General features: G+C 38.6%; 1 protein-coding gene across 3 annotated transcripts in view; it reads left to right on the top strand.

Moving 5' to 3' along the window:
* Positions 1–138: 138 nt before the first annotated feature.
* LOC126255349 (chromatin target of PRMT1 protein-like) overlaps positions 139–25,070 on the top strand; it is a 49,508-nt gene continuing 24,576 nt past the window's right edge. Inside the window, exons 1-5 of one of the 3 annotated variants that reach the window (XM_049955388.1) lie at positions 206–247; positions 433–495; positions 938–1,011; positions 19,124–19,274; positions 19,448–19,580. In XM_049955388.1, coding sequence (XP_049811345.1) covers positions 956–1,011; positions 19,124–19,274; positions 19,448–19,580 — 340 coding nt within the window. In that variant the 5' untranslated portion in view covers positions 206–247; positions 433–495; positions 938–955. Of the gene's footprint in view, positions 248–432; positions 496–516; positions 628–937; positions 1,012–19,123; positions 19,275–19,447; positions 19,581–25,070 lie in introns of those variants that run through there. The other 2 variants (XM_049955387.1, XM_049955386.1) reach the window with 2 other exon arrangements.

Genomic DNA, 25,070 nt, shown 5'->3' with positions numbered 1-25,070 from the left:
CAAATCATTTTTTTCTATGTATAATTATTTTATATTTTAATCTTTAATATTAATTAATAATAAGGAATGGTTTAGTTCACGGGTACAATGTGTATTATAATTGTTTTTAGAACTAAATGTGTGGTATGTTGGTACCATTGTGGATTGTCTTATACCAACGTATACAAATGAGAAGTAACCATTTTAACTTTTCGTCAATGTTTGTCGTTGTTTGTATTGGTGTTTTGAATTCATATTTTTAAATTCGGTGAGTGTTATAATTTGTGAAAAGTAACTGCCAGTTGATCGCTTCGATAAAACAGATATGGTTACAAAAAGTCGAGACATTTGTGAAACATGATATGAGAAACTTGGGTGTGAAGTATTTAGATTTCCAGAAACTAATTGCATTATGCAGCAATTTGCTTTCATTGTGGTATTAATTTTTTGAAGGGCGCGGTATTTCGGCAGGGGAAATCAGTTTTGACCGTGATAGCGAAACAGTGATTTTCTGTGGTAAGTATCGTGTTAAATGTAAGATGGTGGCAGCATCGAGGATTTCGTCACTAGCTATTTATGGCTTTCTCCAGTTTTATTTGTAACTTGTTTTGATGAAGCATATTTTCATTTAATTGAATGATGTTTCACGTAAGATAATGAGATTTATACCCAGTTACTATTATTCGACAGCGTTTCGCAATACGATACACTGTCACTGTCGTATTTTTATAGCACGACTTCAATAATAAATCGGTTTTACTGTGCACTTTGCTTCTGGAATAATCTTGTCGTTGCACATTCACCCTAAGAATTGCCACAGGTTTTTCATTTGTGATCCGGTTTTGGTGCTAGGTGCAATTAAGAAGGGATTGGGCCTTTGAATGTGGCAGATATAATTTGCAGTGTACAGTCGCTTGAATAACAGTGAATTAACTTCAGATTATTTGCTTTGTTACAGGTGACAAGCAACTCGATCATGTCACTCAAGAAGATGGTGTTGCAAAAGAGCACAACTATGTCTTTGAATGAACGGTGAGAGGAATATTTGCACTCTGTATTGTGCACACACACACACACACACACACACACACACACACACTATTAGTTTTGCATACTAGACCCTTTCAGTATAATTCAAACAATGCTTCACTTTATTTAATAAGGATTAATTATTATCTTTTAAACATTCATAATATTTGCTAAAGAGAAAAAATTGCCTGTTTATTACCTAGATCTGTCACACTGTATGGTGGTTAGGGTTGTGTAATGGCATCCCCCATGCATTTTTCGTAGTTGATATACAATATGTGTGGTTAATATGCACATTAATACTTGCCAGAAATTTGCCTATTCTGACTTTGCATTGCATTTTAAGTACGTGTAAATATTGACTGTGACAGATGCATACTGAAAATAGGAACCACTGAAACAGTTGGAAAGCAGGGATCACATTTTGGGGTCAATGGAGGCATCCGATCCCACCTGTCGGCTTTGACCTGTGACGTAAGGGTGTTGTGTTGTGTGATGTCATGACGGCGCGGAGTTTATGAGTGTGTTGTGTTTGTAGATGTTGTCTTGTTGTGGTTGGTGGTGTCCTGTGGTGGTGTATCGGGTTCATTTGGGTGTCGGTGCTTGAAGTGTGCATTTATCGGTCGTGACTGTTATAGAAGAACGGAAATTAGTTTCAGTGAGTTAAGAATTAAGTTTCTGTTGTGTTTGTCACTGTGGTGTCGTTTGATGTTATTGGTATGCTGTTTGTTGTGGAGTAACTCATTTAATTCAATTTGTGGCTTCTTTTGGTAGGTGTGGATATGACTTGTAAGTTAAAAGTGCACGTTTGCGGGCTGACATGCGGGACAACATGTTGTCTGTCATTAAGTTTCTGCAATTTTTTGGGCTATGACGGAGATGGTGAAATACGGTGTATGCAGGCAGAATATAGGAGTTGGGGGTTAGTGTGTAGTGCCGGAACATTCTTATGGTAAGTAGGCCTAGTGGTTTTTTTAGGTCCGTTGTTCACGTGTTATGATGTTTGGTGGGGCTTTTATGTGTTGTTGGGACAGTGTTATTTACTGCATGTATTGGTGGTTGATGTTTTGGTATTGGCACTTGTAGTTGATGTATGTATCTTAGGGGGAAGTACTCAGTTTCAATTTTATTGGTATTGTCGGTTGTATTTGAGCTGCGTAGGTCATGGGAATTGAGCGATTGCAAATTGTCGTCGTAGCTATATGTGTTTTGGGGTCGACAGAAGTGTCCGATCCCACGCGTCGGCTTTGGCCCGTGACGTAAGGGTGTTGTCGTGTGTGACGTCATGACGACGCGGAGTTTGGTTTGTGAGTGTGGCATGTTTGTAGATGTGGTTGTGTTGTGGTTTGTTGTGCCCTCTGGTGGTATGTTCAGGGTTTTCGTTGGTGTGGTGTAATGGGCTCAGTTTGCTCTTGCTCATTATCCAGTATTGTTCGAGTGTGTTTGTAGTGGAATTCGTTCCAGTGAGTTAACAATTTTTTGGTTTTGTGTGAAGGTTAATTTTGTGTTGCTCGCTGTACGTCGTATGGTATTTCTATTAAATTTAATCGGTTGTTGTTTTTTGTACAGGAATGGATATGACAGACAAAATTAACAGTGTGTGTCTGAGGGCTATGATGGGGAACACTCCTTTGGAACTGATTAAGTTTTTGCAGCTTTTCGGTTTAATTGCCGAGGTTGTCAAATGCTGTATTTGTGGCGAAGAAATGAAGTTGGCTAAAGTTCCGGTGTCTCGGACCAGGGATGGTTATACGTGGCGATGTCGGAAAGACGACATTTGGCGTTCCATATGGCGCGGTACCTGGTTTGAGAAGTCTAGGTTGGGCATGCGTGAGATTGTACTAGTGACTTATTACTTTTGTTATAGATCCCCTTACAGTTTTTGCGCACATGAGACTGTTGTGAGTGAGAGGAGTGTGCTTGATTGGTTTTCTTTCTGCCGTGAAGTGTGTTCCGAATTCATTAAGTACAGGGGTAAGCTGGGGGGGGGGGTCATTGGGTTGTTGTGGAGGTGAACGAGTCGTAGTTTGGGAAAAGGAAGTATGGGAGGGGTAAGTATGTGGTGGGTCTCTGGATGTGGGGGGGGCTGTTGTTCCGGGGGGTGCGTGTTCTGAATGTGTTTTTAGGGTTGTGGAGGGTCGACAGAAGCGTCCGATCCCACACGTCTGCTTTGACTCGTGACGTAAGGGTCTTGTTGTGTGTGACGTCATGACGGCGCGGAGTTTGGTTTGTGAGTGTGGAATGTTTGTAGATGTCGTCGTGTTGTGGTTTGTTGTGCTCTGTGTTGGTATGTTTAGGGTTTTCGTTGTTTATATTTAGTTTGCCCCCACCCAAAAGCACCCCATTTCCCGCACTTGTCCCGTTAGTGTCATTAGGCTTTTTGTGGAAAGTGTTTGTTTGTTTTTCGATGCATTTTCGTCCTCATAATGTGTACGTAACGACTTTATATGCGCCATATTGGAATCGTGGTTTATGGTCATTTCCGCCATATTTGTGACGTCATGGGTCAAAGCAGACAGGCGGGATCGGACACTTCCGTATTTCCGTTGTGGAAGGGAGGTCTAAGGCCGAATTAGTGGGGTTAATTGAGAAGTACATAGAACCTGGGTCCACAGTAGTTTCAGATGCATTTTCTTCGTATATGGTATTGGGTGAGAGGGGATTCCATCATTTAGTAGTTAACCATAGCTTAGAGTTCAAAAATTAAGAGACGGGGAGTTGCACCTGTACAATAGAGGGGATGTGGGGGGGGCTGTTAAGTCAGTTCTTGGGAGGGGGAAGAGGCGCTCTTCCAACCTTCAGTCTCATTTAGATGAGTACTGTTGACGGAAGAGTGTCCCTGAGGGCTATCGTGTTTTTCGGGTTTTCTTAAGGGCTGTCAGTAAAATGTATAGGCCGAAAGTGGTTGGTTAGGGTGGTTTGGGTCAGTGGGTGGGTGGCTGCGGCTCAGGGTGGGGGGGGGGGTGGTTTATTTCGTGTTAGAGTGTTTGTAAGGGGGGGGGGGATGTGTTGGTTTGTGTTTTAGTTGTGGAGCATCTATTTTTGTTGAAGTTTTTGTTGAGTTGTAGTGTGTGATTGAGATTTTTTATGTTGTGTTTAGTGTTTGTTTGTGGGTTTTTTATTTTGGGGTGAGGGGGAGGTTGGGTTGGTTGGGGGGGGGGGATGGGTTGAGGTGTGGGTGGGTCAGGTCTTTCTTTTGGCTGAGTATTTTTTAGTTGGTGTGTGCGTGCGTGTGCGCATGTGCCTGTGTCTGTGTGTGATTGTGGTGGCCAACCTAGTTTGTGGGCCGGAACTTTTTTGTGGTAAGTTTTTATTGTTTTGTTTTCAAAGTGTGTGTGTTGGGGTCTAGGGAAGTGTTTTATTAAAATGTGTGGCTGTGAAGGTTGATATTGGTATCGGGAGATGTTTTTAAGTCTCCTAGGCCAAGGGAAGTGTTTGATTCTAATTTATGACATTGGGAGCTGCTGCTGAGCTATATAGGTCAAGGGAAGTGTTCAATCCCAATTTATGGGATTGGGAGCGGCTGTTGAGCTATATAGGTCAAGGGAAGTGTCCAATTGCAGATGATATTGTGCTTAGTGGTATTTGGGGTGTTTTGTGATGTCGGTTTTTTCGTCATTTTGTGTGGTTTTGTATGGGGTAGGGTGTCTAAATTTGTTTATATTTAGTTTGGCCCCACCCAAAAACCTCCAGTTTCCCATGCTGCTCATTTTTGTTTGATTATATTTTTGGAGAGAGATGCGTGTGTTGGTTTTATATGTATTTTTGTGTTTGTTGTTGTTTATGTAATGACATCTTAGGCGCCATATTGGAGACGTTGCGAATGGTCGTTTCCGCCATATGGGTGATGTCATGGGTCAAAGCAGACGGGTGGAATTGGAAGTTTCTGTATTCCCACATTTTGTTATAGTGATGTGTGTTACATTTGTTGCAACTATTGCAAACAGATGAACATAGACTGGGAAAAATAAAGATTCTGGTACTACCTTTTGTCCTTGGTCCATGATATCATTGGGATGGCAGACACCCCTATTTCAATTATATACAACATTCTGACCATGACTTTAGTTGTTACACTTAGAAACATACACAAATGATATAAAAGATATCTAATTTCAGAAATAACATGACAGCTGCGGGAATCAAGGGGAGTTGGGTGGGGAGAGACTACAAATACAACAATCGTAATAATGAATACATACCAGAACAAATACTAACACAAAATTCAAGCATATGAAATCCTCAGCAGTCCCAAAAAAACATGTATTAGAAATTTTACATCACCTATACAGCTCAAACGAAGTCTGTGATATCATGAACCCATACATAGCTCCAAAACTCGGTACCGTAAATTTTATTCAACTTATATGGCTCAGTCATGAGAAATATACTACTGTACCACAAAACCACACACAGTTCAACAAATCTAGTACCTAGAATGTCACTTCACCTAAATAGCTAAAGTGGAGTCCACAGTACTACAGAATCACAATTCGCCCATTTAACTGACATTGAAAACCTAAAAGCACGATTCGTACCAATCCTAATCCAAATTATTTACCAACAACTAACATCACAACCCAAAAATTCATTAAAAAAAATTGAATTAACATCTTTGCAGAGAGGTGTTGGACTATTCGGCGGCACAGTTCAGTGTGGGATGTTTGCGTTTAAACTGTGAGCGATTCACTCAACTTCTTGGGTGCAGTTTGTGGGAATAATGCTGGAAGAGATTTTCGTGGCCTGTTGGCGAGTTATTTTGATGTTGACAGCTGTGGGCAACAGATTTATTTTCAGGTTTGGAATTGTTAGTGTGGTATGTTGTTTATGGCTGAAGATTTAATTAATTAATTAATTTTTTTTTTTTGCTATGACAACAAAGCTCACGAGTAAGTCCATTCATGCAACATTTAGGGATGACATGTTGACCAGGACTAAACGCGTACAGTCATTTTGTATAATTGTCAAGTATGTTTTGTGGACAAGGTATGAGATTGATCAAAGTTGCTGCATATCAGACTAGCGACCAATATTCAACTGGTTTTTCTGAAATTAAAGACTATTTTCATTTTAAAAAACACGTAAATTTTATTAGTACAATGTCCATTGAACTGTTCACTCATGGGTGTGTGTACTCTTTTCCTGTGTAATCCTCAGCTAGTTAGACGCTCTTCTTGAATTCGGGAATGAAGGCTTTCATTATTTTTTGGGGGGGGGGGGTGCAAATATCTGACCACCCTCCACACGATTTTCCTTGTGTAACTCTGTCAACATTTTAGTCACTCAATAAGAGCGCACCTTCGTTTACTTCAGTTTTTTTGTTAAAATGGTTTGGATTGTTAATCTGCTGATTTCTTGAAACAAAAGTGCCAGGTCTTGAACTGCCAAGACAGTGGTCTTCACGATGTTTAGTCTTAGTTTTCTCCAAAAAAATGTTATTAATTGAAGACCTTCCTTGTCTTGCACACTGGTTCTACCACTTGAGAACTCAGCACGCCACTTCCTAACGTTATGCTGGTTCATCACATCGCCGTAAATGGCAGTCAGATGAAGCTGATTTCAACTGCGTGGTCCTTTTAAGAAAGCGAATAACCATGCATATTTCATATCTGGTAGTGGATTGTTCATCTCTAACAGTGGACACAGCCAAACTGAATAAACTACTGAGCCAAAGACTGCAAGTTGAGGAAGGGAAGCCTACTCTACCACCTCCTGTTGCTAACTAGTGAAAAATTTAATCCATACTGCTGCAAATGACAAACGGTCTTTAATTCTTGGACAATCCTCAAAAGCGGTGTTGCCAGTGGGACAACAGAGAAAGTTCTGACTAGAAGGGTTCCTGGTCTGAGAAGTCTGGTTGGCTACCCGAGAGATTGTGTTTATGACATTTTTACTATTGCTACAGTTTTGTATCAGCTGACTTTGGTTGATATGTACACTTTATGGTTTTATTTTTTATTGTAGTCTGTACAGTGTGTGTGTGTGTGTGTGTGTGTGTGTGTGTGTGTGTGTGTGTGTTTGTTTGTTCATAATTGAGTGTTTCTGGTATATCAGAAGTTGGTGTTAATGCAATGCTGCACTATCATGAGGTCATGCAACACAGCACAGTTACATAATGTGTCAAAGCAGATGCATTGTACCACAAACTTCGGTTGACCCATGTGGGTTTCTGGATATGCTATAGATCAATCTGATACCACAACTAAGACTTCAAGAGAAAGGGGTGGGGCACACCATCACATTCAAATACAAGCCTTGCTTTGTGTGTCACATTTGTTTTTGTTGCTGATTAAATTTTTGGACGTGTTTTGTCTTGGCTTACACTGGGACAAGTCAAACGTACTGACTTGCGGTATAGAACAGATTCTATCAGTGAGTTTTGTGTCAAGTTTGATGTGCCCTGTTGGAGGGTTGTATAGGGTTGCCAGTGATATCTAAATAGATGACTTATGTTGAAATAAATATTGATTAATTCACATGAAAATTGAAATTTTGATTACAGTGACAACATAGCTTGAAACTTGAAGTGATAGGTTTAGTTTCCATGAAAAAAATTGTGTGTTTTTTGCTGATCTTTTTTTCTACACTGTTGACTGCCTTTGATTTATCCTGCAAACTAGTAGGTATTAGTTCATGTACTGTCATGTTATTGTTACATCGTTCCTACTAAGAATTGGCTGCTGCTCTGCCACCTCCACAGCCAATCATTGCTAGTGCCAACTGTTAAACATTCACTTTGAGGTATGCCCATGATGACCCTTTGTGAAGCTTCTCAGCATCTTGTGATAGTATGATGCTAGTTAGGGACATTCTAGTCACTTTTGAAGGGACATGAATTTGGAGGTACACTCTACCTTCAGTGGATGACTTGTGTAGTAAGAAACTTACAGGATAAACTTAGCCTCTTTTATCCTCTTTTAGTTAATACTAATTGCATAATAGTAGTGATAAATTAAGTATCATTGACCGTTTGGCACTGAATGGACATTGGCACGATTATATTATAGTAACAGAACCACAATAAAATTGATTATGTAATGATATGTAAAGTACAATACAGTTGTTGCTGTAAGTGTTGTAAAACAGTATCATTAGAAGAGAGAATTAAACAAATCAGTCTGAAGATTATAGGAAAGTTCTTATAGAATATAAATATTTTTGGATTACAGGAGACCAGTCTGTGAAAAGTAAGAAGCAGAAACATTGTGTTGTTGATAGGCACACATAACAGAAAGAAAACATGCTAACTTTCTGAGTTATTCTTTGATGAGATACGAAACACACACACACACACACACACACACACACACACACACACACACACACACACACACACACACACGTTCCCCTACTGTGTGTGTGTGGGGGGGGGGGGGCGTGCGCGTTGACAACTCAATGCTTCTGCTTTTTGGTGAGTGGTCTCCTCTAATCCAAAGGCAGTTACAAATCAATGTAAAGGATACCCGTAGGTTTCACTAGCTTTAAATTGCTTCACAGTAAGGGACTGAAGAGTAAGTACAGTTTCCATACATGGGGAAATTGTAGCTTACTAGATAACTTGACCTGATTAGACTGTCCTCATTCAGAATGTTATGGTCACACCCGCACAATCATTTCAAGTAATGGTTGAACAATTACAGTAGTTGCCTTATGCTGCGCATGACATACCATGAATGTCAGTGCTCATTGTTGATGAGGTCATTTAATTCTTGCAATGTTGTCTAAAGCACTCTACCATTTTTGTGTGCTACAGTATTTTCAAGATTTCACAGCAATTGCAGCTCTATTGGATTTGTGTGTTCTGCAAGTGTTGGAACAGGTTCCCCTCCCCCCTCGTGCGTGATAACATGGTTCCCTGCTGCTTTCCTTGGCTTAAGAGATTTTTCAGTGATCATAACACTGTTGTAATTGCTTATTATATACTTTCTGTAGAACCTTGCAGATGCTAAGTCACTGCAATAAAGTGCAGCATTGATGTCAATATTCATAGCTGCTTTGACCCGATGCAGTTTGTGTCAGCTGTGTCAAGATTTTGTTTGACAATGCTCTGCATCACATTCGATCTATCACAGCTTGTCTCAAATTGCACTGGGAATATTTCATCAAATGTGGCTTTGATTATCTGTAATATGCTACTGTCTGCATCAGTCAGTGACATGTTTTGAAATATTTACTGCCATTCAATAGCAATAGATAACAGTCAGGTTTGACTGTATCACAACTTTGTTTTGCAAGTTGAAAGCAAGGTAGGAATATGTTGTTTACTTGCTGTATATCTCAATGATCTTTGTACTGTGATCTGCAAGCATTGATTCGGCCATTCTAGTCTTGTAGTTAAACTACTTAAATTTATGGTTGTGTTACTTTGCTATAATTGTCCATAGCTGCTTAGTAGGTTCATGAAGGCTCTTCGCCAATATTCTCGCCATATAGCAATTATTTGCTTTCAGACACATTTGGTTAGGCTGTTCCATCATGTGTGCCCACTGGCTGGTAGTGGCATGCGTGTGTGCACAGTCAAGCAGTGACATGCAAATGGCTCGCATGCAGACAGTCGGGGGAGCCGCTGCAAATGAGTTGCATGTGAATAGTTAACACCATGCATATCCCAAAACCGGGTAGTGAAAAGACCATGAGCAAGCAGATACATTGTAATGGGATGTGTTCAACAGAAATATTCAGTTCAACTGAAAAATACTGATACTTTATTGGGTTTCTGAAACAGGACATCTTTTTGTCATTACAAGATTCAAAATATTCATAGTGAGGCTCCTTGCTGCTGCAGTACGCAGAATGATCTTCGGTGCTGGGTCATGGAGCTGGGACCTTTCTGCAGTTTTTATCCTTATCATTACAGAAAACAAGTTTTAACAACAATATTTTGAACTAAACATTTATGTAATGTTATCTGCTTCCTGTGAAGTTTCAGAAACTCTTTTGCATGAATATCATGATACTGTCTTAACAAATTGGTTATGTTGTAAGATCTGTCATTGAGCAGAATGCAATTTTGCAAATGAGTCAGTTCTAATTGCATTTCTGAAGGCACAGTATGTGGTGCAGTGGAAAATGATGTGCTAAATGTTTTTTTTTTTTTTTAAAAAAAAAGGCTGCGCAGGTCCTTAAACCTTGTTTCAAATGACTTGACAGAGTTGCACAGTATTTTGTTGATAAGCTGTGAAACATGAAGGTAATCGTAGCAATGAAAAGCTTTTCCTGTAGCAAATCGCCTTTCAAATGGACGGAGTTTGGCACACGAATACTTTGGTTTTCTCATACATGTTAAGAGTAAACAAGATACTTTCCTTGAAGTGACAGACTTGAGTGTACTGTAATATCAATGAGAAAAGCCAGTTCCCTGTTCATTTGTTGTCACTAAGTGCTGTCTGCATTGCTAGTGCACAGAATTACTGCATTTATAGGACTTTGTCTGTTAAGTGAACAAAAGAGTTCTTTGAGTACTGTATATTCAGTTTCAGTTACTAGGGTAGTGAGCAAAGACCTGTATCCAAAGTAAGTAAATAAAGAGGATTTGCTGTTGTAATGTAATGTGCGAGAAAATTAAAGACTCCCCGATGTCACTGGACACTTGTGTTTTGATTTCGCAATTGCAGTGGCGGCTTTGTAGTGTGGTAAGCTACAGTCTGTAGGTTTCAGGGAAATATATATTTCCAAATTCTTTGAAAAATGTTGTTGCCTTCTCACATTACCCACTGGGAGGCTAGAGTTAACACCTTGCTGTAATGACACAGGAAAATATTACGCCAACAGCTAAAATGTGAATTATTCTTTGGTAATGGGTTTTCAGTTCACCTAATTGGTAAATAGACCTCGTGCTGCACTTCTTTCTGAAAACAAAGCTATAGTTGATCCCACTTCAAAGCAATGGGATTCTGATTCACTATAGTTACAGAAGAGATACTGAATTTAATTGATGAAAGGAGGAAATACAAAAATGCAGTAAGTGAAGCAGGCAAAAAGGAATACAACTCAGGAAGTGCAAATTGGCTAAGCAGGCATGGCTAGAGGACAAATGTAAGGATGTAGAGGCTTATCTCACTAGGGGTAAGATAGATACTGCCTGCAGGAAAATTAAAGAGACCTTTGGAGAAAAGAGAACCACTTGTCTGAATATCAAGAGCTCAGATGGAAACCCAGTTCTAAGCAAAGAAGGGAAAGCAGAAAGGTGGAAGGAGTATATAGAGGGTTTATACAAGGGCGATGTACTTGAGGACAATATTATGGAAATTGAAGAGGATGTAGATGAAGATGAAATGGGAGATACAATGCTGCGTGAAGAGTTTGACAGAGCACTGAAAGACCTGAGTCGAAACAAGGTCCCGGGAGTAGACAACATTCCATTAGAACTACTGATGGCCTTGGGAGAGCCAGTCATGACAAAACTCTACCATCTGGTGAGCAAGATGTACGAGACAGGCGAAATACCCTCAGACTTCAAGAAGAATGTAATAATTCCAATCCCAAAGAAAACAGGTGTTGACAGATGTGAAAATTACCGAACTATCAGTTTAATAAGTCATAGCTGCAGAATACTAACGCGAATTATTTACAGATGAATGGAAAAACTGGTAGAAGCTGACCTCGGGGAAGATCAGTTCGGATTCCGCAGAAATGTTGGAACACGTGAGGCAATACTGACCTTACGACTTATCTTAGAAGAAAGATTAAGGAAAGGCAAACCTACGTTTTTAGCATTTGTAGACTTAGAGGAAGCTTTTGACAATGTTGACTGGAATACTCTCTTTCAAATTCTGAAGGTGGCAGGGGTAAAATACAGGGAGCGAAAGGCTATTTACAATTTGTATAGAAACCAGATGGCAGTTATAAGAGTCGAGGGACATGAAAGGGAAGCAGTGGTTGGGAAGGGAGTGAGACAGGGTTGTAGCCTCTCCCCGATGTTATTGAGGTTTGCCGATGACATTGTAATTCTGTCAGAGACAGCAAAGGACTTGGAAGGGCAGTTGAACGGAATGGACAGTGTCTTGAAAGGAGGGTATAAGAGGAACATCAACAAAAGCAAAACGAAGATAATGGAATGTAGTCGAATTAAGTCATGTGATGCTGAGGAATTAGATTAGCAAATGAGACACTTAAAGTAGTAAAGGAGTTTTGCTATTTGGGGAGCAAAATAACTGATGATGGTCGAAGTAGAGAGGATATAAAATGTAGACTGGCAATGGCAAGGAAAGTGTTTCTGAAGAAGAGAAATTTGTTAACATTGAGTGTAGATTTAAATGTCAGGAAGTCGTTTCTGAAAGTATTTGTATGGAGTGTAGCCATGTATGGAAGTGAAACATGGACAATAAATAGTTTGGACAAGAAGAGAATAGAAGCTTTCGGAATGTGGTGCTACAGAAGAATGTTGAAGATTACGTGGGTAGATCACGTAACTAATAAGGAGGTATTGAATAGGATTGGGGAGAAGAGAAGTTTGTGGCACAACTTGACTAGAAGAAGGGATCGGTTGGTAGGACATGTCCTGAGACATCAAGGGATCACAAATTTAGCATTGGATGGCAGCGTGGAGGGTAAAAATTGTAGAGGGAGACCAAGAGATGAATACACTAAGCAGATTCAGAAGGATGTAGGTTGCAGTAGGTACTGGGTGATGAAGGATCTTGCACAGGACAGAGTAGCATGGAGAACTGCATCAAACCAGTCTTAGGACTGAAGACCACAACAACAAATAGTTTACTTAAATCACCAGCAAAACTCTCTTTTACTGATTTTACTTTAAGCTAAAGGCTGTAATTCAAGTTTTACAGGAAAAGAAACTGTTTGCAGTCTAATTAATGAAATGAAAGTAAAGTTTACTTAGATTCTATTTTATCATTCCATTTAATTAGGACTCATTCGTTATTTGCATTTTCCCACAAGTTCTTCAGTGCTCAGTGCTCTCTCCTTAAAACTTGCCAACAAAACCATGTCACAAGAGACATCACATTTTATTTCTTTGTCCAAGAAAACGAGAGCATTCTGAAGAATAAGAAATTCATATATTGCCATGTCCAAGATAATTGTTTTTTATAGTTAAATCTATGCTGCAGATTTTATAAAATTCATTGGCGCTGATGAGTTTTTCTCAATCGCCCAAAGATGTCACTCGACAGCTGATGTACTCTCTATTGAGTCCTTCTTAATCCCAACGGATGGTAATAGTCTCACCTCTCTCAGATCATTTCTCTCCCTCTCTCCATTAGTTTGTGACCTGAAAAAGAAAATAAAACCCATTTTTACTACTGCTTTCTTTTTACCTACCTAATTTAAATTGTATTCCATTTTTGTCCTACAAGAAATCGTGTGCATTTCATTGGGCAAAAAAAATAAAAAATAAAAAAGGAAAACTTTGCTGGTGAACAAAATTCGCCTGGAAGTGTGTATGCAAAAAGCGTTCCCCGAAAGCATCTCCTGTTTCATTTCTGTATATAGGTTGGTTTTCTAATGAACTGCAAAGAATATGGAAGAACTATGCTCTACTAAACCATTATACTGCATAATGATGTGTGTCACTGTATACTGCTTCCAGACAGCAAAAATACCTGTAACTGGTGATGATTGGCATTGTGATACCTTACAGAATTCACACATTCTACAATGACCTTCAGGACGTTGCCATATTACGCACTTCCTGTCCAGAGGGCTTCCTGATGGATAAAACAATAGATATTTGATATTTATTTCGCAAATTTATCTTGATTTTTGCTTTCATACAGCACACAAAACCTTGCCGACTGTCAGCTATCTGAGGTGCTCAACCTGCCACAGAACAGGTTGTGTCCCATGGGAAACATATTTGCAACGGATTCAAACGCCATTCCAAACATTTTACGATGTGGTTGTGTAGTTCAAAGGTATAACATCTAATAGCTCCTGGAAAACCTGTAATTCTGAATCAATACCCCACACAAATATAGCAAGCTGCATGTAGTCTGTTACAGTGGTATTATCCTTAAGTGTTAATAAATAAGCTCTGGAAGAATAACCTTTCTCGTTCAGTTGGTTTTCCAGATCTTTACATGTGTCTTGGGTCTGCTATGATCTCCCCTCTGCCAAAACTGTTCAAAAATATTCTCTCTGTTTTCTAGGATTAACTTGTTATGACATTTCAGTCAGCATAGGTTGGAATCACATTCAGGCTTTGTTAATATTATTAGCTACAAGCAACATTAGATGACAGTGCTTCCAACTCCGTAGCAAGGAAAATAAACAGTAAAGTTTCCCTGTACAAACTTCGGAACTACGGTTATGACTTTAATTGTGTTGTCATTCTCCCAGGAAAACAACATAACATAACATAACTTTGCACCAGTGAATAAGTTCCTTCAGTGACAAATGATATTCCGAAGATTGCTATTGCTGCTTAACTTATGGTGCTAGAGATAAAATTAACATACAGGAGAAAAATAGTGAAGTAACAATTCTAGTGAACATCATCTCAGTTTGGCCATTTTTGGGCTTATGATATTAATAGATGGAGTTGTCAGTATTTCTCAAACAGATAAACATTAAATTTTTTGAAATGTTTAGATGACACTTTTCATTTGAAGCTCTCAACAGTGAAGAATTTATCAAGAACATCCACGATGAATTTTGCTTTGGTGGTTAATCTGCTTTGACCCGTGGCTTCATATTTCAGGTAAATAGCATAGTTTACATGAGTTACTAAGACAACTATAGAGAACTTTTAATAACAGTTGTATCACATCCTTCAAGATGGCGACAACAGTAGAGATCATTAGTCTCAAACAACCATAAAAAACATGTGAAATATTTCAATTACCCAGTGAAATGCAATCAACGGAACAACTGTGGGAAATGGGGGATTTTTGGGTGGGGATAAAGTAAAACAAAGGAGAATAAAACTTACATCTTTGCAAAGCAACCATATAATCAAAAAATCATGTACATGAATTCTCTGAGGATGAACCAATCAAACGTAAAAGGAAAAACACACAATTGGAATTGAGTATTTTGCTTGACCTCTATATCTTAAACAAAGACAGTGATACTGGACATGTCCCCACAGAACAATACAGAATCTGAGAATAGCACATACAGATTTCTGTAGATTTCTGTAGAATAAACCAAACAGAAAAATCCTAAAAACTCACAATAGGCAATCAAGTATTTCACTTGACCTATGTAGCTTAAAGGAAGACAGAGATATCGGACATGCCCTCGCAAAACAACAACATATCAAAAAAGAATAGAATACACCAAATAAAAAAAAAATGCAAAATACACACAGTTGGAATCAAATATTTTGCTTGACGTAGAAAGAAAACAGTGAAACCAAAAACACCACACACAACCATAAAAAACAGTACCACAATTTTAACTAGACCTATATAGCTGAAATGCAGACATCAACCCCCTCCCCCCTTTTTTTCCTCCTATCATGAGCCATCCAAATTTTGCTTCATAAATTCATAATTTAAAATTTATAAGTAACTGTTCAAACCAGAAACATTCACTTGTATTGACAGTGTAATTGCTGGTATGAATGATGCCTACATAGTTTTCAGTCAGTGGTATGCAGGAAATATAAATTGGTTAATTTGAAGAAAGGGGGGAGGGTACTAATTTCCATGTTTGATGCAAAACATATTGGTCACTAAGAAACACTTTCTCTGATATTATGTAAGCAAATGTATACTTCAGAGTATGGAAGAAGTTCTTGCAAAATTAGTAATAATCACAGCTTCAGGTTTGGAGTTCCATTGGTACCATAATTATTCAAGTATGTGTCATATAATAGGGGAAAGATTTGTTGTCACAATTGGGGTGTTCCATATATGAAAGTACATTTCTCATCTATTGACTGTAATAAAAACTTTCATCAATCTCAATAATCATTTTTTGGGGAAAAGAACATCCATAATGAACAACAGCTTTCCTCATATATCCAGAAACAAACCAAACAAAGCAAAAAGTTGCCTAGCAAGAGAGGCCAGTGTCAAAAGAAGACAGTAATTACTAATAAATATTGGAACTAACATTGAAACTTCCTGGCAGATTAAAACTGTATCCCGGACCGGGACTCGAACTTGGGGCCTTTGCCCGGGCAAGTGCTCTAAGAACTGAGCTACCCAAGCACAACTCACGACCCGTTCTCACAGCTTCAGTTCTGCCAGTATCTCGTCACCTATCTTCCAAAATTCACAGAAGCTCTTCTGAAACCTTGCAGAACTAGGCCTCCTGGAAGAAAGGGTATTGCAGAGACATAGCCACAGCTTGGCGGATATTTCCAGAATGAGATTTTCACTCTGTTGCGGAGTGTGCGCTGATATAAAACTTCAAAAACTTGCAGAAGAGCTTCTGTGAAGTTTGAAAGGTAGGAATCGAAGTACTGGCAGAATTGGATCTGTGAGGATGGGTCATGAGTCGTGCTTGGGTAGCTCAGTTGGTAGGGCACTTGCCCGCGAAAGGCAAAGGTCTTGAGTTCGAGTCTCGGTCCGGCACACAGTTTTTATCTGCCAGAAAGTTTCATATCAGCAGTGCACACTCCACTGCAGAGTGAAAATCTCATTCTGAAAGTAACATTATAAGACAGAAATGGGGAAGAAAGCTTTCAAACTCCTGAGTCTTAAGGTAAATACAAGCACTGTGAGAAAGATCCTGGCAACTTAGGAAGTTCAATGTTAGAATTGGAGTGTATATTCAATGTTAGAATTGGAGTGTATATTCATGATCAGATGAATTAACCAGCACCTTAGTAGAAGCTTGTAACTTTTGTGACTTGTAGTAGTATGGCTTAAGACACTGTAAAGTGTTGTGGACCCACCCTGCTCTATGACTGTTAAGGCACAACTCAGAACTACCAGAAATCTTAATCAAAGTCATACTTATCTATCTTGGACTCAAACAAATTGAGTGTAGTGACATAGGGACCACACAAGCTCATCATGTTCTTAGTGTATCACAGTCCATTCTGGCACAGTTAAAGAATGATAAGGTGGTGCAATCTCATACACTAGGTATATGTTGCCTGTGTTGTGCTTTTGGTGAACAGTGTAAGAATACCTTCACCAACTGCCCTGAACAGTTCCCTGACGGCAAGGAAGATGCCTTGCTTCTTGTGGCTTGTGACATTCCTGTACCATTCTGTCAGGGTGTACTAATGTGCACTGACACTCATTAGTCTGAGCAACCCTTTTTCCATTATTTGAGTAGCCAATCAGATGTTTCTCACATTAAAGTACTTAAGCACACTCTTTACGTGGTGGTATTGGAGAACCTTGGTGATCCCACGACCTTCGAGGTGAGATGTGCTATGCTTCGGACACCCTCGATTTGGCTGAAATCTGCATTCAAATGCATGGATGTCATATGCCTTGTTCAGTTTGCAGTCAGCTATTGTGCAGATTGTCAGTTCAAGATCTCACAAGATCCCACTCATGTGAAATGCCAACCCATCCCATCCCTCAAGTGTGCTCCAAGACAACAGCAGTTTGTTAATTCAGTTGAGCATGAGTGTATATGCAATGTGTGTTCTGCTCTGGAAGTGTTAAATTTTGTCTGTTTATTTGCTAAATTAGTTGTTTGGTCTATGCGCACACACACGTTCTATTTTTCTTCAATAGCTTAATTTCCTTTATCCAGGTGTGTGCTGTAAGTGATATTCATTTGACAAAAATGTATCTTAAGTTTTAATTGGCCTTAGGTACAGATATTTACTTCATCACATTCAGTGATTTCATGTGCACTTTTGAAAAAATATAAAGGAATTTTGCATATATGTTTATATAGAGTTCTATAGTGTTCTCAGAAAATAGTTTAAAACAGACGGTGTTATGTTATCAATAAAAACAATTAAAATGTCTGTTTTTCGTTGCAGTTTCAGTACTGTGTTCCCTATTTATGTAGAGGCAATATGGGAATGGAAGATGTTATTCCAAAACACTTGAGATACCATACTTTTTCTAGGCACTTTATGAATTTTTTCGAATGCTGCAGTTGTTACAGACAGCTTTTCAGAGACCTTTTATGTACTACATTGTGAAGCAAAAGATGAGACATGATGCCAGATTTGTTGTAATAAATTGGCTGCCAGTCAAAAGCTGCTGCTAAATGAACTGAAGCACTGTCTGACAATGAAGGTGGTGAATATGTAAAGCTGTGCCTGCTGTAAAAATTACATCAAATGGTGATAAGATTAGCCAAAGGTACTTCAACAGGAAAAGGAAAAAAAAAAGTGCAATGGATTCTATTAGTGAAAACAAAGCCACCTTCCGAGAAAATAAATGGAAGCAATTTCATAAAAGTTGAGGTCGTTTACATTTTTCTGTGTACATTTACATCAGCTCACAGCAAAAAGGAAAGAAACAGTACAGTAATGCTGGTGTGCCAAATATACAATGGTGGAAAGTTCAAAATATAAAAGGTGACTTTGTATAACAAAACTGCTGTAACTTTAAGCATTGATGTATTGTACTGTATGTTGTTCTGATATTTAAATAAAGAGTTTTGACAGTGCAATTCAGTTCAGATCAGCCATCCTTGAAAAAAGGAAGGTCTGATTTCAGCATATTACTGGCCATGTGTATTGGAAAATGAGGATAATATTAATATTTACCAAGCAGATTTTTGATTGAAATGGCCATATCCAATCTGCTCAATCATGTATTTCCAATTTTGTAATAGAGCACTCATGCAGAAGCAGGAGTGAAGTATGGGCAAAGGCATAATTGCTTTAGAAAGTGGGATTTGTGAACAGGATCCTAATTTTTTTTTCCATAATTGTCACTTTTTCTCTTTAGCTGTGAACTGCTTATAAGGATATAAACTTAAGTTTTCAGTTAGTCATTAAATATCCAGTTCTCATCGCTGTTAACAAAATGAAACAAAGACTGCCCTTACACAATGTTAAGACTCTAAGCAAAATTGAAAGGGTCACCGAAATAAGGCTCTGAAACAAACTGGCATCAGTTTTTATCATTAATTGGGGCATCAGCAGCTTATGTCAAGAAAGTGATAAAGCAGTGTGAACTAACATAAAAAGGCACTTTGGATGCATTTAAATGGCTGAATTTAACACACAGAGCACACAGTACGCCCCATTTATTTAGATGTGGGTCCTTTCTTAATGGCACAGCTTTACATACCTGAGGAGAAACCGAGAGAATGCAATTCGAAATATTCGAGAGAATGCAGTGCTTCAACACCAAGCATCGGTGAAGAATCGCAGACTTGTGCAGCAGATGGAACGTCGTCCAGCTGTTGTGGCAGCTCTTAAATTGAAAAAGGTAGGAAAAAACTTTTATTTTATAGCATAATCCTTCTACTGTTGCCAGTTAATATGGTTTCAAAATATTGGCCTATTTTCAGTTATCATTTTATTTTTACTGTCTGGAATTAATCTAACAAATGACCAACGTGTTTACGTGAAGTCTTACAAATGTTTACATAAATTTTACAGAGGAGCATGCGGCAACGTCTTGGTCAGCGCTTGGGAAACACCAGCATTAAGGATCGATTGACATTAAATGTATCATATCGTGGAGGTCGTATGAGGGCAAGAAGTCGTTCCCGTGGAATGCCAAGAGGAAGAGGTAATTAATGTTTTGTGTGTTGGTCCACATTTGGAACACTATACTTTACATGTTCTTCAACTTGGTACTGCATGTGGCATGTGCTGGAAGTAAATGCAAGTGGTTCTACCTATTCATTCCTCCAGTTCCTGCAATCTCTGCAAGAAGTGTCAAGTTACGCTGCGCATGTGCTACTAGTTCACTGAGTGACACCTTCAATTGAGGTGTTATTGCTGTGGTCCTCAGTCCAGAGACTGGTTCGATGCAGCTCTTCATGCTACTCTGTCCCATGTAAGCCTCTTCATCTCCGAATAACTACTGCAACCTTCTGAATCTGCTTAGTGTATTCATCTCTTGGTTTCCCTCTATGATTTTATCCTCCACACTTCCCTCCAATACTAAATTGGTGATGCCTTGATGCCTCAGAACGTGTCCTACCAATCGGTCCCTTCCTGTAGTCAAGTTGTGCCACAGATTCCTCTTCTCCCCAGTTCTTTCAGTAACTCCTCATTAATTACGTGATCTACGTATCAAATCTTCAGCATTATTCTGTAGCACCACATTTCAAAAGCTTCTATTCTCTTCTTGCCTAAACTGTTTATCATCCATGTTTCACTTCCTTACATGGGTGCACTTCATATAAATACTTTCAGAAAAGACATTCTGTCACTTAAATCTTTACTCGGTTTGACAAATTTCTCTTCTTCAGAAACACTTTCCTTCCCATAGCCAGTCTACATTTTATATCCTCTCTACTTTGACCATCATCAGTTATTTTGCTCCCCAAATAGCAAAACTCCTTTACTACTTTAAGTGTCTCATTTCCTATTGTGATTTCTTCCGCATCACCTGATTTAATTTGACTACTTTCCGTTATCCTCATTTTGCTTTTGTTGATATTCATCTTATATCCTCCTTTCAAGACACTGTCCATTCCGATCAGCTGCTCTTCCAAGTCCTTTGCTCTGTGACAGAATTACAATATCACCGGCACACCTCTTCTCCATGGATTTTAATTCCTACTCCAAATTTTTCTTTTGTTTCCTTCATTGCTTGCTCAATATACAGATTGAATTACATTGGGGATATGCTACAACCCTGTCTCAACTCCCTTCTCAGTCACTGCTTCCCTTTCAAGCCCCTTGGCTCTTACAACTACCATTTGGTTTGCATACAAATTGTAAATAGCCTTTTGCTCCCTGTATTTTACACCTACCACCTTCGTAATTTGAAAGAGAGTTTCCAGTCAACATTTTCAAAAGCTTTTTCCAAGTCTACAAATGCTAGAAACATAGGTTTGCCTTTTCTTAACCTATCTTCTAAGATAAGTCTTGGGGTCAGTATTGCCTCATGTGTTTCAATATTTCTACGGAATGCAAACTGATATTCTCAGAGGTTGGCTTCTACCAGTTTTTCCATTCGTTTGTAAAGAATTTGTGTTTGTATTTTGCAATCATGACTTACTAAATTGATACTTAGGTAAGTTTCACACCTGTCAACATCTGCTTTCTTAGGGATTGGAATTATCACATTCTCCTTGAAGTCTGACAGTATTTCGCCTGTTTCATACCTCTTGCTCACCAGATTGAAGAGTTTTGTCATGGCTGGCTCTCTCAAGGCTGTCAGTGGTTCTAATGGAATGTTGTCTGTTCCCAGGGCCTTGTTTCCACGTAGGTCTTTCAGTGCTCTGCCAAATTCTTCAGACAGTATCATATTTCCAATTTCATCTTCCTCTACATTCTCTTCCATTTTCGTCATAATGCCCTCAGGTACATCGCCCTTGTATAGACACCACCCCCCCCCCCACTACATACTCCTTCCCCCCTTCCTGCTTTCCCTTCTTTGCTTAGGACTGGTTTTCCATCTGAGCTCTTGATATTCATACAGTTGGTGGTTCTCTTTTCTCCAAAACTCTCTTTCATTTTCCTGTAGGCAGTATCTATCATATCTGTAGTGATACATGCTTCTGCATCCTTACATTTGTCCTCTAGCCATCCTTGCATAGCCATATTTCACTTACTGTCACTCTCATATTTGAGACGTTTGTATTCCCTTTTGTCTGCTTCATTTCCTGCATTTTGTATCTTCTTCTTTCATCAGTTAAATTCAATATCTGTTCTGTAACCCAAGGATTTCTAGTAGCTCTCATCTTTTTACCTACTTGATCATCTGCTGCCTTCACTATTTCATCTCTCAAAGCTTCCCTTCTTCTTCTACTGCATTTCTTTCCCCTCTTCTTGTCCACTTGTCCCTAATGCTCTCTCTGAAACTCTCTACAACCTCAGGTTCTTTCAGTATATCCAGGTCCCATCTCTTTAAATTTCTCCGTTTTTTGCAGCTTCTTCAGTTTTAATCTATGATTCATAACCAATAAATTGTGGTCCGAGTCCACATCTGCCCCTGGAAATGTCTTGCAATTAAAACCTGGTTCCTAAATTTCTGCCTTACCTTAATATAATCAATCTGAAACCTTCCAGTGTCTCTAGGTCTCTTCCACGTATATGATCTTGTTTCATGATTCTTAAACCAAATGTTAGTTATGATTTAATTGTGCTCTGTGCAAAATTTCAGCAGATGGCTTCCTGTTTCATTCCTGTCCCCCAGTCGATATTCACTTACGACTTTCCCTTCTCTTAGTTTTCCTACTATTGAATTCCAGTACACATGACTATTAGGTTTGGGCTTCGTGTCTATCTTGGCTACAATAATGCATTCACTGTGCTGTTCATAGTAGCTTATCCATATTCCTTGCCTCTGAATGTCACTAATTCCCACTGTTGATGTAATCTGTTGTTTTAATTCACTTATTAGTAGTGTTACATTCCAGATATGTCTTAATTTATTTCATAATTTCTGTCCACTCTCATAGTTTGTGCTACTAAGCTCAAGCATTGTTAAAATGTTGTTCATTGAAATCCCCCCCCCCCCCCCCCCCCCAGTGTCCATACTTTATTTAGTGTTCTGCCCAAAGGCCGATCTTTGCATAGTTGCTCTCCGTGGCCTGTTGTCTGTAGCTCTCTATAGTTGCATGTAGTTACCGCTTCCTTTAACGTCCTCCACCGTCTTGTATCGTGTCCATGCTTTCATTCTTCTCCTGCACACTAATCGCAATGCACTCACCATCAAACGGTTCCTTCGCAGCAGTGGCCGAGCTAATTCTTCGGTCTTTTTCATATAACTGACTGTAGTGTTCTTTTCTCCCCTATTCTTTCAGGCACTTGTTTGATGATCAGTCTTTGTACCCAACAAATCCTTCCATCCTCGTCCACACCCAAATCTTAAAACCTTCAAACATCCTTTTGTCCTTTCTTCTCAGTGTTTATATTTCAGCTTCATCAGCTGTAACACTCCAGACAAAACATTTGGCTTTTCCTGAGCTACAGAACAAGCTCCTCTTTCTATCAAAAGCTTCCTTGTCTACTGCAAGTTGAGCTTTCAAACAGTGAAAACACCAGGTTAAAAAAAGGGTAGCTTGCTACTCACTGTAAAGATGATTGTTGAGCTGCAGACAGGCACAGTGTGCCTGCAACAAAACAGGTTATTTTTGCACTGAGTAACATCTATCCTTTTCCTAATATTGTTACAATTTGTGCTTTAACCTCCTTGTGGTGCCTTAGACTTTCTATTACTGTGCTTTCTAAGCACTTGAAAGTTTTCACTAGGCTGATTTTGATTTCTCCTATCTTAATACTAATTTATCTCATTTGCCAATCACTATGCACTATGTTTTTATCTTATTGATCTGCAAGCCACTTTAACATTTTGTGTGTGCTACTTTCAGTGGGTGCTAGTAACGGCATATCATCCACATCATCGTGCTGTCCCTTTCTTCCAAAACAAATATCGCTTTTTTTCAACTAAGTATTTTGCAATTTTTTCCTTTTGCTACTTGTTAAAAAACATCATATGTACCTCAGGCATTTCATTTCCAGCCCTTACTCAATTACTGTTTGTTGTAAGTATAAATTATTTACCAATCTCCTCCCCTTCCAAATCAACTCCTTTCTTTTTCAAAGTACTCTCCAGTTTGCTTCATTGCACTATCTCTTAAGTCTTTTTTAAGTCAACAAATAGAGTATAAGTTTCTCCACCTCTCTTTCCTGTACTTCTTAGTAATCCAGTTCTCTTGTTCTTTCACTCTTTCTGAATCAAAACTCTTTTTCTACAATACCATTCTGGCTTTCCATTCAGTGCTCTATTTGGTACTTGTGACAATGTTACTGCATGAGAAAATAAACTGGTAGTCATATGTCATTCACACTTCATTGTATTTGTCTTTTCTTAATTGGTATCATTACCGTTGCCATAAAGTCTTCTGACCATTCTCTTTTTTTGTATATCTCATTACAAGGTTGGACTGTTTCTCCTGCCTCAGCCTCCCAAGCTCTTCACCACTTCTGTTGGTAATTCGTCAGTTCCACATGCCTTTTTATTTTACATGTTAGTTGGTGGTTTTGCATTTCTTCATCATAAGTACCATACTCTTTTTCTGTCATTGTGAACATTCGCCTTTTCTTCACTCTTTATGTAGCTTGATCATTCATACATCTCGTGCACATACTGTAACACTATTTCAAGTGCTGCACAGGACAATCGCAAGCATTTTTCGTGAAGTTCATCACTCTGTACTTATTTAAACAATATATATATAATGCATTCAGATGGGTTCTTGCAAAGAATTAAAGATTACTTACATAAATTTGTTTTTTTTTAAATTGTATTGAAACCAGGAAACTAAACTTCCGTATGGGACATGAAAAGTACTTTTGCACCACACGCATATTTATAGATTCCAGAATTTCTGTTCATTTATTTGAATTACAAACCTGCTTTTTTAAATACAAGTATATGAAGAGTTAAATACTTTGGACAAGCAATAATTAAACCTAAAACTTGAAATTTCGCCCCCGATGAATACTAAGAAGACTAGTTCAGTATGACACACGCTTGGTTCCATAGATGACTTGTGCAAATTCTGTTGTTATTAATGCAATTTTTTAGACTCTGTCAAACTGATCGATAAACGAATTACTCAGTTGAAAACTTAATGCTATTTTTTACAACTTTTTGTTTTCTATTTAAAATTGAGGTGAGTTAACTTGCAACACAGTTACAGTCCCAAGTTTGAACAGACCTGTAATAACATGTATTACCTTTTTAATGATCTTTGGCAATTTATTGGTTTCAAATTTTTTTCATTTTTAATGGAAGAAATGTTACTTTTGTCTAATGTGAAGAACTTGTTTTGTTTTTTGTTTTTAAGTTGGTTAAAAAAAATATAGCTTATCTTCTCCATTTTCAGCACCACTTTCACAGATGCCGTAGATTTTATGTTTTTGACCTTTCTCACCTAAAAGTTCACTCCAGGCCCAGGTTGTAAAATTTGTTACTTGTTCAGCAACCAATATCTGTAGCATTCCAGTTTCTTGAGATCCATTTTGCTTTCTTGTCTCAAATTCATCATTTTGTGCATTTTTAATGACCCAGGGAAATTTATACAATGTGTCCCAC

The sequence above is a fragment of the Schistocerca nitens genome, chromosome 1, assembly GCF_023898315.1.
Source record: "Schistocerca nitens isolate TAMUIC-IGC-003100 chromosome 1, iqSchNite1.1, whole genome shotgun sequence".
Lineage (NCBI taxonomy): Eukaryota > Metazoa > Arthropoda > Insecta > Orthoptera > Acrididae > Schistocerca > Schistocerca nitens.
Note: the sequence above shows the minus strand (reverse complement) of the source record. Positions and strands in the feature narration are given on the sequence as shown.